At 43.0% G+C, this 14,871-nt stretch overlaps 1 protein-coding gene across 1 annotated transcript in view; it reads right to left on the reverse strand.

Moving 5' to 3' along the window:
* Positions 1–14,871, reverse strand: part of uhrf1bp1l (UHRF1 binding protein 1-like) — a 180,509-nt gene that overhangs the window by 64,355 nt on the left and 101,283 nt on the right. The window contains 5 exon segments of the mRNA XM_038811302.1: positions 4,752–4,927; positions 10,702–11,380; positions 11,383–12,028; positions 12,030–12,127; positions 12,130–12,232. Of these exon segments, the coding sequence (XP_038667230.1) occupies positions 4,752–4,927; positions 10,702–11,380; positions 11,383–12,028; positions 12,030–12,127; positions 12,130–12,232 (1,702 nt within the window).

Consider the following 14,871-nt stretch of genomic DNA (forward strand, 5'->3'; position numbering starts at 1 on the left):
TATGGGAACATTCCAGAATATATTGGACCACTTATGCGAGTAATTAACAGTGCATTACTTCAGAAAATATCCAAGACATAACTGAAAATTGTAACATTAATCTTCCAAGTATGATTATGGAATTAAAGGAAATAACCCTTTCTAACAGTTCAAAGAATCAGAGTTGTACGTAATAATGTTTTGCCATAAAGCTGTAAATTTGTATGAACACAGGAAGCAGAGGAATGCACGGAAAGCCTGTATCTTTCTGCTAAGTCCATGGTGTAGACTGTTGCCAGTGATAGCGGCTAACAGGGGAAAAGTAATTGAGAGAGACTCTTTGGTCAAGAAATCTTGTCTCATCTACTTTGCAGAATTGCATCATAAATTGGATTAGGTATTGGTAATAACTATTATAACTATTTAATTTAAAGTTCATACTAATATTTTAAGAGGTAAATGTAGTTCTGGAAAGTTAACTGTTGAAAATGGGATAAATGCAACAAAAGCAGCTGGAAGACTAGTACACTTAAAAGGGTGGGCCATGTTGACTTTAGGGGTTAACAGCTAGATAGGCATGATGATAAAACAGCAATTGGGTTTACTTAGCAGAAGACGAGGTGTCCAGACTGCTTGCAATGAAATACAGCCCAAAGAGATTTTATTGGGAGTTAAGAGCTGCAATTGATTTAAAACCATTCAGTAAGGCCTGGAAAGCTATGTTGTCCTGCAGATGAGCAGAGATTAAGAAAGTTTGAAGGTTTCAATGTATATGTGCCTTCGCTGTAGAAGTGAGTGTTGTGCAGCAGGGGGAAAGGTCATATCAAAAAGCTGCTGCTGTCAGAAGGCTCCAGGCAGCAAAAGTATTGCTGTTAGTTGGCTCTGTGGAGTTAGGACTCAGGAGAGTCTCAGGGGAGCTGAAACAGTGGCATTCCTCTGCTGTCTGTGTTCATACAAATTTACAGCATTATGGCAAAACATCATTACATGCAATAATGATTCTTTGAACTATCAGAAAGGATTATTTCCTTAGTTCTATGAGCATACTTGGTAGATTAACGTTACAATTTTCAGTTTGATCTTGGATATATTCTGGGATAATGCACTGTTAATTACTTGCATAAGTGATGCAATATATTCTGGAATGTTTCCATGCTGGAAAGGTTTAGGGCTCAGAAGCAGCCCTGGGGCAGTTGATAGTTTGATGTAGTTTGGGAGGCTGGCCAAATCATTGGGCAGTGCCAGCTAAGTGAAGCTTGCCAGCTATTAAACAACTGAAATTGGACAAGGAGAGGCTGGAGTACATACTTGGAAAGTCAGGGAAATTGAGTCTCAGCAAATGAGTGTGAAATCCCTGGCAGGTGTGAAATCATAGATAGAATCAGAGTTGGAGTGGCTATTAAGAAATTTAGAGGCTTGAGCTTCAAAGTGAAAAGGTTGGAGTCCTTGTGAGGGAGACAGCTTCAACAAGATTGGTTGATTCTCAATGTTTGCTGATTTTTGGGTGGGTTGCTGAGAAATCCATGGAATCTGTTTTGGTCTCATTTTCTTGTACTGTATATTGTGGTGCATTCAACCACAGATTGCTTGTGAATTCACATGTACTATGGCATATTGACCCTGAATGTTAAAGAGTACAAGATAGCTCTACATGGTTTTATCTTTTAGACCTTACTAAAGTAAAGTTTTGTTTTGTTTGTCCAAAACCTGTTGGATCTTGTGGCTTCATTCTCTTGTAGAGTCTTAAATCACAAACGTTGTCTGCTTTAAGCACAATGTTATTGGTCATTAACTGTATCTGGTCAAAAACAGAGTCTGGTTTATGAAGCTATTATTGAGTATCCCTATCCTCTTAAACATGGAACACAGGAGGCATGGTTTTCATTTTTTAAAAAATGTTTCTTGAATGGGCAGCATGGTGGTGCACTGGTTAGCAGTGCTGCCTAATGGCACTGAGGTCCCAGGTTCGATCCTCGCTCTCGGTCACTGTCCGTGTGGAGTTTGCACATTCTTCCCATGTTTGCGTGGGTTTCGCCCCCCACAACCCAAAAGATGTGCAGGCTAGGTAGATTGGCCACGCTAAATTGTCCCTTAATTGGAAAAAATGAATTGGATACTCTAAATTTATTTTTAAAAATGTTTCTTGAATGCTTTCCATGATATGTTCTTGGCATTCATTGCCCAGTAGAGAATACAGAGAATCGGGGAAAAAACCCAGATATGATTGCTTGCCAAACAATGTTCCACATTCTAACGTCTGCCTAGTATGGCGTACTCTTGTAGTGAGGCTGGAGACTTGGTTTTCGCAATCTTGCAATGGAGAAGTATGATATGAAAAGCATCCCAGCTGAAAAAGGAAATGAACTGACACATGGTGCATAATCAATGCTCTGCATGATTCAGGAGTAAGAGGCTATTTGCAAACATCAAGATAATGTTTTCATTTCTAAGACTGGGTTGAGTCCATTAAGTTGGGCCATGTTACTGTCGGACATCAAATAATTAACTGCTGAAAGTCCTTTAAGTATCAACATGCTACTCTACTTGTGTTAACAATTTCAGATGGTTTGAATAAATATTGAACAATGAATCTGCGAGCTTTATCACAACTCACTTTCACAAATGAAATACAGGTCATATTTTGCAAATTAAATCTTGTGTATATCACTTTGAAAGTTATATATAAATCTTAATGTCAAACTGTTTCTCTCAGCCTTCCATTCTGGTATCATTATGAAATGAGAAAAATATTACATATGATGCAAAGCTGTTTCATGACCCACTATTTGTAAATTAACTTTTATATTTTCCTAATATGACTAAACACTTGTGTGTTTGTAGTAAGTTCAACATCACAATGAGTTTGAGTCAGGATTATTCAAACAGAACAGGGTTCAGATAGCGTACTTTACGAATTGCACTTGAGCAACAGGAAAGCATTAACGTACTTTCTCATTTTTTTACTTGAGTCGGTTAAAGTTTTCATTACATTTTCATTGGTCTTTTATGCTAGAATGAAAATAATCCACTATGAATTCCACACAGAAACTAGAAACATAAAATTATTTTTATTTGTGGTGGATCAGAAAAAGGTTTATATTTTGTCGTAGTATTAATGAAGTATTCCTAATGTACTGTGCTTCTGCAAGAAGTATCATAAACCATTAACAGGTACCTGTTCAATTAATCTACAAATACAAATTTACAAGAGAAAGTTGCTGTGACAAAATATAAAAATAAGATTTAAATGGATAATGGATAACTTTATTTATATTGTTGACAAAATTACTGTGCACATTATATTTACATATAGGAACAAAGGAATTAGGAGCAGAACTCGGCAATTCGGCCCTTTGAGCCTGCTCTACCATTTAATCAGGTCATGGCTGATCTCTTCCTGGCTTCAGATCCACCTCCCTGGCTGTTCCCCATATCCTTTTAACCCATTTTAAATCAGAAATATATCTATTTCTCATCTTGAAATCATTTAATGATTCAGACTGCACTGCACTATGGGTCAGAGAGTTCATGAACAAAGACACCCAGATCCCTCTGCCCAGGCGCATTTTGAATTTGCTTTCCGGTTAGTTAATAATTTGTCTTTCTATTTTTTCAGTCAAAATGGATAACCTCACACTTATCCACATTAAGATCAATCTGCCAAATCTTGGCCCACTCTCCCAGCCTATCTGTAAAATCTTTATCATAGAATTTACAGTGCAGGAGGAGGTAATTCCACCCATCGAGTCTGCACCAGCCCTTGGAAAGAGCATGCTACTTAAGCCCACACCTACACCCTATCCCCATAACCCCACCTAACCTATTTGGACACAAAGGGCAATTTAGCATGGCCAATCCACCTAACATGCATATCTTTGATGTGGAGATGCCAGCGTTGGACTGGGGTGAGCACAGTAAGAAGTCAAACAACACCAGGTTAAAGTCCAACAGGTTTGATTCAAACACGAGCTTTCGGAGCTATCTTTGGACTGTGGGAGGAAACTGGAGCACCCGGAGAAAACCCACACAGACACGGGGAGAACATGCAGACTATGCAAAGGCAGTGACCCATGCCGGTATTCAAACCTGGAACCCTGGAGCTGACAAGCAACAGTGCTAACCACTGTGCTACTGTGCCGCTTTCTTAATCTCCTCTTCAGTGCCTGCTTTCCCACCTATTTTAGTATCATCCCAAATTTTGCTGTGCTACACTCTGTCCCTGCGTGCAGGTCATTTATATAGATTGTAAACTGTTAAGGTCCGAGAACTGATGCCTGCGACACCCAGCTAGCTACAGTTCGCCAGTCACAGAAGGACCCATTTATCTTGCCCCTCTACTTTCTGTCAGTCAGCCAATCCTCAATCCAATGTAGTACTCTTCCCAATCCCCTGTAATCTCACCTTCTAGATCAGTTTTTTTATGCGGCACCTTATCAAATGCCTTCTGGAAGTACAGATATACAACATCCACAGGTTCCCTATTCTCCATCTTGCTGGTATTACATCCTCAAAGAGTTTGTTAAGCATGACTAATTCTTCAAAAAGCATGCTGACAATGGCGGATTGACAAAATGATTGATTCCAGCAACTTTCCCACTATGCATTATTGTGCAATACATTAATTTCAAATGTTTTATGACAATTAACTAAATTTTCAATGTTAAGATCATGTAGTGTAATGCAGGTTATATTTTAATATCTGCATTGCAAAACATTCGTCTACAATTTAAAAAATCGAAACAAGAAGGTCTGAATTATAAAATACGGCTTACCCTTTTCCAGCAAAAGAAGGCTTTCATTCCCATCATTCCCTAAGAACTGTTCTTCCAGCAGACTGCTGTCAACTGATATAGTATCCAGTGAAATCTGAGATGGGCTTCTCCTCACATTTTTACACACGACAGGATAGTTAGTCATGGAGGGTTGTGTACGATCCTTCAGTTTCCCACTAATTTGTGTGTGAAAATCAAAGTGAAAAATTTAGATGCTGGTTTACAGATGTCCCTTTTGTAAAAGCGCAAGAACATTATATTCTTTTCGCAAAAAGAAAAATCTTAACAGATTATTTTTTTTTAAATGCTGCAATAGAAGCAAAAACATATGAAAGTTAAGGAAAGAAAAAAAGTGTTTGTCATCTTATCGCCTCCTTTTGAGGTTCCCATGCCAACTGTTCCCCTGCTAAAAGGCAGGCAAAGATCCCCTACCAGAACTCTTGGCAATGCCATTTCTGAAGCAATTACCAAGACACGTACAAAAGTAACATAAAATGGAAAACCTCAGCAGGTCTGGCAGCATGTGGAGGGATACAAATATATCCTGCACAGGAGAGCCATCCAGACTTAAACCATTTACTACTCTATTTATAGATACTGCCAGACCTGAGATTTTCCAGCATTTTCTTGTTTTTTTTCCAAGATTCCAGCATCCGCAATATTTTGTTTTATTCAAGACTAGAGAGGCTGGAAGATGAAAGGCCAACCAAGGGAGTACATTGAACTAGTTCTGGCTAGCAGTAATAACAGGAACACATGAGCTGAAGCATGAAGCATGAGCTGGGAAATGGTGTGAAGGTGGAAGTAGGTGGTTATTGCTGATGGGAGCGAATACGGATTTGGAACTTCGGGGTCAATTAAGACGCCAAGCTTAGGAAGTTTAACCTGGACAGTGGCCATAAAGGAGGGATGGAGTTGGTGTTGCTATTGAACCAGGAGCCTGTGTTCATCAGTGAGCAGAAGGGTAATGGGCATTAGGAAGCAAGCACTAATTCTGAATGAGCACAAGTTTATGGAAGGTGGAAGATCTGGGCACCACAACTTGGGAAGGATATTTTGGCCTCGGAGAGAGTGCAATGTAGGTTTGCAAAAATGATTACAGGGGTTGAGTTCAGAGGAGAGATTACTCAAATTAGATCTGTTTTCGCTAGAATTTACAAGGTTAAGGGGTGATCTGATCAAGTATTCAAGATATTAACAGGGAAAGACAGGGTGGATAAAGATTTCACTGGTTGGAGATTCTAAAACTCGGGAGTATATTCTAAAAATTCGAGCTGGGCAGCACGGTAGCATTGTGGATAGCACAAATGCTTCACAGCTCCAGGGTCCCAGGTTCGATTCCGGCTTGGGTCACTGTCTGTGCGGAGTCTGCACATCCTCCCCGTGTGTGCGTGTGTTTCCTCCGGGTGCTCCAGTTTCCTCCCACAGTCCAAAGATGTGCAGGTTAGGTGGATTGGCCACGATAAATTGCCCTTAGTGTCCAAAATTGCCCTTAGTGTTGGGTGGGGTTACTGGGTTATGGGGATAGGGTGGAGGTGTTGACCTTGGGTAGGGTGCTCTTTCCAAGAGCCGGTGCAGACTCGATGGGCCGAATGGCCTCGTTCTGCACTGTAAATTGTGTGAGAGATTCAGGAGATGTGTCAGGAAGAATATCTTCACTCAAAAGGGCGGTAGAGGTTTGGAACTCTCTCCCACAAACAGCAGTTGAAGCTAGATCAGTTGTTAATTTTAAATCGGAGATAGATAATTTTTGTTAAGCAAAAATATTAAGGGATATGGACCAAAGGCAGATTATATGGAGTAGGGTCACAGATCAGCCATGATCTCATTGAATGGCGGGACAGGCTCAAGGGGCTGACTGGCTTATTCCTGTTCCTATTTGCATCTATAGTTGGATTGTCGTTGGATAGGGATATGGAAAGTGTCTGGCCTCCACTATTCACCTCCCAGTCAGGAGGGTTAATTTTTGTCAGGTCAAAAACAGGGCAAAGGTTCATAAGGGCAAGGCTTGGATTGGATTGGAATCCTGACTCATGTAGTAATGCAAATTTCCTAGTCATAAAACATTACAGGACGCTTCTGTCATCTTATATTCAACTTTTATACCTGTCAAGCCCAAACTGGATGCATGACAAACTGCTCAAATCAAAAATGTATGTTGAAATCAATATAGCATACCATATTCCTATTCCACTGCAATGTTTGATGGTGTATAGCATTTTCAAATATACACTGCTTACGAAGACCTCATGACTTAAACATTTCTGATGCTCAGGTTGTCAGTAGGAGCAATTAAGTGTCGGTAAATGCAAGAGCTGTCCCTGAAATGCCGGTGCATCACTGTCTAAAAGACTTTGGGATAGATTCTTCCGCCCCACCCGCCACAAAAACGCCACGAGAGTGACGCCGACAATAGAAAAATCCATCGACCTCGGACAGGATTCTCCGGTTGCCGGGCATATGCGGCCAGAGAATCACGCCCTTTACCTTGCCACCAAGCTGTGCTGCTCAAGAAAAAAAAAAATGAAAAAATATCATCACAACATGCCTGGCCAAAATAGCAAGTATAGTCAAAGTAATTTGCTCGTGAAGGACAAGTCAGTCCAGGCTACTCTTGATATCTCTCGCTACTTGATTAAAGGAGACAAGAATACAGATTGGGAACAGGTCCACTGATCACACTTTGCACTGAAAAAAGCGCAGCTTTGAAAAAAGCAGGAGGATAAAGAGATTTTTAAAACGTATGTAGTGTTAGATATTTAAATCAGCATTAAATGCTCATAAACTTCTTTTTTCCAAAGTGACAGATGTACAAAAATAAAATCAAAAGCAGGTGAATTATATGTTAGTTTCATCCCCTTGCAATCATAATCTAATATCCACCCATCCAGAGTTCATCTAAAATTCAGCACGGTAACATTGTGGTTAGCACACTTGCTTCACAGCTCCAGGGTCCCAGGTTCGATTCCCGGACTGTCTGTGCGGAGTCTGCACATTCTCCCAGTGTGTGCGTGAGTTTCCTCTGGGTGCTCTGGTTTCCTCCCACAATCCAAAGATGTGCAGGTTAGGTGGATTGGCCATGCTAAATTGCCCTTAGTGTCCAAAATTGCCCTTAGTGTTAGGTGGGGTTACTGGGTTGTGGGGTTATGGGGATAGGGTGGAGGTGTGGACCTTGGGTAGGGTGCTCTTTCCAAGAGCCGGTGCAGACTCGATAGGACAAATGGCCTCCTTCTGCACTGTAAATTCTATGTCAAAATAATTAAGATATAGGGCTACAAATTTCTGGTCTCAATGTAAAGATGCCATCACCAAAGTATGTGAACAACAAATTGAGCAGTCACCCATCAGAAATGCTGCCAGTACCTTCTCTTATACCCCAGAGGGACATACCCCTGAATGATATCTGTATACTTTCCTTTCCAATGTTGAATACCAGTAAAAGTGAGGGCCTATATTACTATTCACATCTGGAACTCCTTGCAAAACCCAGAGAACAGCCAAGTTGCTACTCTCAAATTCTATCTCCAGCCCAGTGGGACAGATGGTACTATCCTGTTTACAGCAATGCTGCTGTCCATTGGATTTGGATATAGACACGTGGAAGACCCACCCTGCTACAATTGCAATGGTTTAGACAGTGACTTGCCCACCATGAACTTGCTAATTGTTTCAGAAAACAACACCTCATCATTTCTGTAACAATTGCATCACATCATATTCTAGAATGCCTACATTCTCACTTCTACAATCATCTATAAAAAGACAAAATATTTATTTCATACAGGTATGGAAGTTAATCTCCTGCAATGGGATAAAGGGGGTATCAAGACCAAGGTGAAGTTATAATAAAAAAGACATCAGGAAGAGTACAATATATGATTAATAAATTATCAATTCATCTGCCATCCTCCACACTGCTGGTTCATGGTAGTCCAATCCTTGCAAACTAAACATCTACTCAAATATGTTAAAATAAAATCTTCCATTTTCTTTTACATTATCTGTCAGCCTTTTTAATATTCCTTTTGGGCCACTTTAGCCATCTTTTATTATCTTGCTACATCTTCTAGATTTTTCACTGTTGAATTTCTAGTCCTAGTTTTATTGAAAACCTAAAGTAGGGCAAATAAATAGGTACTGGCAGGTGAAGATTATTTGGATTTCCATAAGGCGTTCATTCAATAAGGTGCACATGAAAAGTTAATGTACGAGATAAAAGCTCATGGTGGGGGAGTGTGATATATTAACATGGATAGAGGATTGACTAACTAACAGGAAACAGAGTTGGGATATATGGATATTTTTTAAGTCAGCAAACTGTAACTAGTAGATAGCCATAGGTATCAATACTGGGACCTCAACCATTTATGATCTACATTGATGACTTGGATGAATGTACAGACTGAACTGTAGCCAAATCCACTGATGGTACAAAGATAGGTAGGAAAGCAAGCTGCAAGTAGAGTACAAAGTCTGCAAAGGGATAAATGAGTGGGCATAAATTTGGCAGAGGGATAGGGTGCCCTTATCCATGACTCACAAAATGTTAGCATGCAGGTATAGCAAGTTGGAAGACATATTTTGGCCTTGATTGATTGGCAGATGGAATAAGAAAGGAAGTCTTGCTACGGCTGGACAGGCGAGTCCCCATTGAGAGTACGGAGTATGGTTTGGTTTCCTTACTTAAAGGGGTTCTCTGGGCTGATTTCTGTGGAATGTCTTGCGAGGAAAGGTTGAGCAGGCTGGGCCTATACTCATTGGAGTTTAGAAGATGGAAAGGTGCTCTTATTGAAACATTCAAGATCCTGAGGGGATTTGGCAGGCTAGATGCTGAGAGGATGCTTCACGTCGTGGGGGAAATATAGAACTAAGGGGCAGTTAAAAATAAGGGGTCTCCCATTTAAGACAGAGACGAGGAAGGATTTTGTGTTCTCTCAGAAGGGTGTTTACTCTTCCACTACAGACCAGTGGAGGCTGGATCATTGATTATATTCAAGGTCGAGTTACGTAGATTTTTGATAGCCGAGGGTTATGAGGGGCAGGCAGGAAAGTGGAGTACAGGGAACAATCAGATCAGCCATGATTTTAATCAGTGGTAGATCAGGCTCCTTGGGCCAAATGACTCACTCCTGCTCTTATTTTTTATGATCTTATAAGTTTAAGTTTAATGTTAGCCTACTTATCCACAGAAGTGTACCCACTTCTTGCCCTATACAATTGTTCTGTATTCATCACTTTCTTATTTGAAAATTTCCCATTGTTGATCCATCATCACATTTGCTAACTTTTCTGTATTACTTATCTCACTGATTCTGACTATTTCAAGTCCAACACTTAGCATTTATAGGTTTACTTCACCTGGTGGTCCATGAGCAAATGTCATTTATTAATATAGTAAAGTTAAGTGTTCTGCACAAAGTGGCCACTAGATAGAGCTCCACTGTTGATGTATAAACTTTGAAACTATACTCTTCAAACAAGTTAAACTGTATACGAGCAAGAAAGACAGACTTCTAACTAGCATAAAGATATAGACCAGAATAGAATTGCAGTTATTAATTGTAAGAAAGGGAGTGAACATTTAACATTGCAGAAATGGTGATTTAGATTGCATTTGAGTGGTTTAGATTTTGTGAACCACTTATCATCAATAAGATTCCAGTTGAGAACTCGAAAAGCATATTTATTCCCCAAATATAACATTAATGCACTTCTGTCAGAAGAATTTAGCTGGTCTCTTGCTTTCCAGATGCTTAAAAAATTCTAATGTCTAACATTTGCAATATTTTGCCTCCATAAATGGGAATATAACAAAGAGCAGTTAAAAGTACCAAGAGACTGTGCCAAAAATGAAATTAATACAAACCCACAATAGAACTGCAGTATGGTCATGCATTACCCTAAAATGCCTTCAAATAATGATAAATGTTTACTTCAAATAGCTGCATACCTTGATACCGACTGAAGTAACACCAACTTTGTCGAAGGTGTTTCTTTACTGTAATCAAAGTTTTGCAAGGGATTATCTTGGTCACATTTTAAATCATTTAATGTATCTATGGTTCCATTTCTTTTGTTTTGCATAGTACTTGATATTTCCTCTTGATAATTTTCCTTACACAAAGGAGGAATACTGCATTCGTTTTTGCTTAATGTGTAAAGATTCAGTGGTTCCATACTTTGAGAAACATCGAGAGCCTTAACATTTGAAATCTTTGTGACTTCATTGAACTGTTTCTTTTCTTCCAAATTAGTTCCATCAACTTTTCCAGGGACATCTGATGATACTGGAAATTGACTAACAATACCATCAAAAGAGGACCTTGATGTCATTCCTTTTATCAAAGCCGAGTCACTGTATGATTTAGAAAGCAAAGAGTCCATAGGCTTGTCAATACTTTTATTTATACTTTCAGTTTCAGTATTCTCTGATTCATTAAATGTTTTTTCGCTGAGATGATCAGTCTGTGAATCATCACACGTTACTTCATTCTCAGCTGCCAGAGTTTCTCTGCTTTCAGAAGGTGAAAGGTCAGATTCTGTCGGACTCCTGTTTTCAGCTGGAGCCTTACTACTTGCCCCAGGTTGAGGCGCCGGATGAAGCATTAAAGCTACTTCAGCACTTTTATTACCAGCCCAATACAAACTTTTGTCTGTTCCACTGGCTTTCCAGTCACCTTCTCTATGTTCTTCTGAAGTTGTTCCTGAAGCCTTTTTATAGACTGCTGAAGGCGTAGCATAAAGCAGTATTGATGATGATTAACCTGCATGCTCACATGCTTTTCAGTATGTACAAGAACGTGTATATCTGCATCTGAAGGTTGCAAGGAGTTCAAAGATCCAGCAACACCATCTAAAGAATTTGATCGTCCCAGTCCATTAGTAAGTGGTTCGGATTCTGAACTATAGTATTCCCTCAAGAGCTTTTTCCGTTGCAAACGGAGGTTCAAGTCACTGGATTCACTTTTGGATATTTGAGAGGCAGGCTGTCTGGGTGTCAAAAAAGATTCTTGTGACTTTGCATATCTATTGGGTTGACAAACCCAGATAGAAAGAGGGAAAGAATCTACACATCCCACAGGTCTTCCTTTCCCACTCTTCATTCCTTCATAGTCAATCCAAAACTGAGAAAAGTGTATGGCCCACACGTCCGTAGCAGCAAAAGTTTTCAACGCATTTGTACTCAACTTTGGAGTAACTAATCCCTTATAAACATCATGCAATTTAGTGTCCTGCTCATGAGCATGCCTTTGAAATACAGGATGCAATACATTGAAAACTTTTTGTTGTTTTGGGAAAGGTTGAAAATGTTTTGTTAAAAAAGTTTTCATCTTTAAACTCCTGTAGCATGGCTTCCAAGTCACTCCGTGTACACTTGGTGAGTGCCTTGTATTTGAGGCTATTACCTCTGCTGTCTGAATAGAAACGGATTGTGGACAGTCTTCATGATCATCGGGTCCTTTATCAGTTGGAACAATAAACTGTTACAAACAAAGATATTTTCAAAATTTAACTTAGAAAGCAGCTAATAACAATTTCATTTTTCAATACATTGCATTCACCATTTTATGAAGTCAAGCTTCCATAACTTTGTAGGTCTGGTGTTACAAGGTGTATAATTTGATTCGAACTTTCAAATTACACATGGATATGGGGTGGTGATACAGACTGGTTGGGCTGAATAGCTAGCCTGCAATTTATAACTTGCATAACTATTAACATTTTGATTGCCTGGCTAATGCATAGAAATTGCTTGACTATCGTTCCGGCATAGCCGCACATTCGGCAGCTCCCGCCCGGAACGGGCTCTTTTTAGGGCCCCCGGCGGTACTTTTTCGACGTTTCCCGACGCCGGAAGGAGTCAGCAACATTTCCCCAGTAGTATATGGCCTGGACCAGGAGTGGGGCGAGTAAGAAAGTGGTTGCAGCGCCAAAGCAGAAGCGAGGGAAGAAGCACAAGATGGCGGCGGGCGGAGACCAGGAGGCATGGAGGCAGTGGGCGCAGGAGCAGCAGAAGACTCTCCAGCGCTGTTTCAGAGAGCTTAAAGCGGAGCTGCTGGAGCCGTTGAAGGCTTCAATTGACAAGCTGCTGGAGACCCAGTCGGCCCAGGGGGTGGCGATCCGAGAGATCCGACAAAAGGCCTCCGAAAGAGAGGACGAGACCGTAGGCCTCGCGGTGAAGGTGGAGATGCACGAGGCGCTCCATAAAAAATGGCAGGAGAGGTTCGAGGAGATGGAGACCGGTCGAGGCGGAAAAATCTGCAGATCCTGGGCCTTCTGGAAGGGCTGGAGGGGTCAGACATGGGGGCCTACGTGGTCATCATGCTAAATTCGCTGATGGGAGCTGGGTCCTTTCAGGGGCCCCTGGAGCTGGAGGGGGCCCACAGAATATTGGCAAGAAGACCCAAGCCAAATGAGCCGCCACGGGCGGTGCTGGTGCGGTTCCATCTGTTTGCTGACCGGGAGTGTGTGCTCAGGTGGGCCAAGAAGGAGCGGAGCAGCAGGTGGGAGAACACGGTGGCACGGATCTACCAGGACTGGAGTGCGGAGGTGGCAAAGAAGAGGGCCGGGTACAATCGGACGAAGGAAGGGAGTGACGTTCGGCATGTTGCAGCCGGCGCGTTTGTGGGTCACCTACAAGGACCGACACTTTTACTTTGAGTCACCGGAGGAGGCGTGGGCCTTTGTGCAGGCCGAGAAGTTGGACTCAAACTGAGGGTTGGGTGCGGAGGTCTGCATGTAACTGTGTTATATTTTATGGGGGGGGGGTTCTCTGTTTAATGTTGGTTCTTTGTTGTTTTCAGGGCGGGTGGGGCACTTTTTTCTGCTTGGGTTTGTTGGATGGGCTCGAGGAGGGGGGCAGACCTGCAGTGTGGTGGGCTGATGGTGTGAAGGGGGGTTGGGGCCCCGCGAGCGGGCCGGGCTGGTAAAGGGAGCTGCTTTAGAGGAGGTGGGGTCGGGCAGGTGGAAAGCGCGGGCTTTTTCCCGCGCTGAGGGTTGACGGGGGTGGGGCCGGAGCTGGGAAGCGCAGGCTTTTTCCCGCTTGAGAGCGGGAGGGGGAGGAGAAAAGCCTGCTGGTGGACACTGGGGAGGAGGGGAAGCCCCACGCCGAGAGGGGTTGGATGAGTGGCGGGAGTGGCCGGGGTCAGCAGGAGTCAGCTGACTTGCGGGAGTGCAATGGAGGGAGCAACGCGGCTAGGGGGGGTCCTAGCTGGAGGAGGGCGGGTACCGGGTTGCTGCTGGAATGGCCAAGGAGCTAGAGTATGTAGAGGAGGTCGGGATGGGGGTTTGCCTCCGTGGGGAACGGGCCGAGCGGGGGGGGCGCAGGAACGTGGCGGGCTGAGGAAGGGTAATGGCTAGTCGGCGGGGGTGGGAGGCAGGTAGCCCCCGATCTGGTTGATAACCTGGAATGTGAGGGGACTGAATGGGCCGGTCAAACGGGCCTGCGTGTTTGCGCACCTGAAGGGGCTGAAGGCGGATGTGGCCATGCTTCAGGAGACGCACCTGAAGGTGGCGGATCAGGTTAGATTGAGGAAGGGATGGGTAGGTCAGGTGTTTCATTCGGGGCTGGGTGCAAACAATCGGGGGGTGGCGATCCTGGTGGGGAAGAGGGTGTCGTTTGAGACGTCGAATGTGGTGGCAGACAGCGGCGGGAGGTATGTGATGGTAAGCGGCAAGCTGCAGGGGGAGCGGTTGGTGCTGGTCAATGTATACGCCCCGAATTGGGACAATGCGGGTTTCATGATTCATGATCGGGGCCGGATTCCAGATTTGGAGGCGGGGGGGGGGGGGGGGGGGGGGGGGGGGGGGGAGATTCTAACACGGTGCTGGATCCGGCACTGGATTGATCCAGATCCAGGACGGGTAGGAGACCAGCGGCGGCTAAGGTGTTGAGGGTATTTATGTACCAGATGGGAGGGGTGGATCCATGGAGGTTTGCGAGGCCGAGGGCCAGGGAATTTTCATACTTCTCCCATGTGTACAAGGCCTATTCCCGGATTGATTTTTTCGTCATGAGTAGGGCGCTGGTGGCGAGGGGGAGGATGCTGAGTATTCGGCGATAGCCATTTCTGACCATGCCGCGCACTGGGCGGACCTCGAGCTGGGGGAGGAGAGAGAC

Source organism: Scyliorhinus canicula, chromosome 11 (assembly GCF_902713615.1).
Source record: "Scyliorhinus canicula chromosome 11, sScyCan1.1, whole genome shotgun sequence".
NCBI classification, from domain to species: domain Eukaryota; kingdom Metazoa; phylum Chordata; class Chondrichthyes; order Carcharhiniformes; family Scyliorhinidae; genus Scyliorhinus; species Scyliorhinus canicula.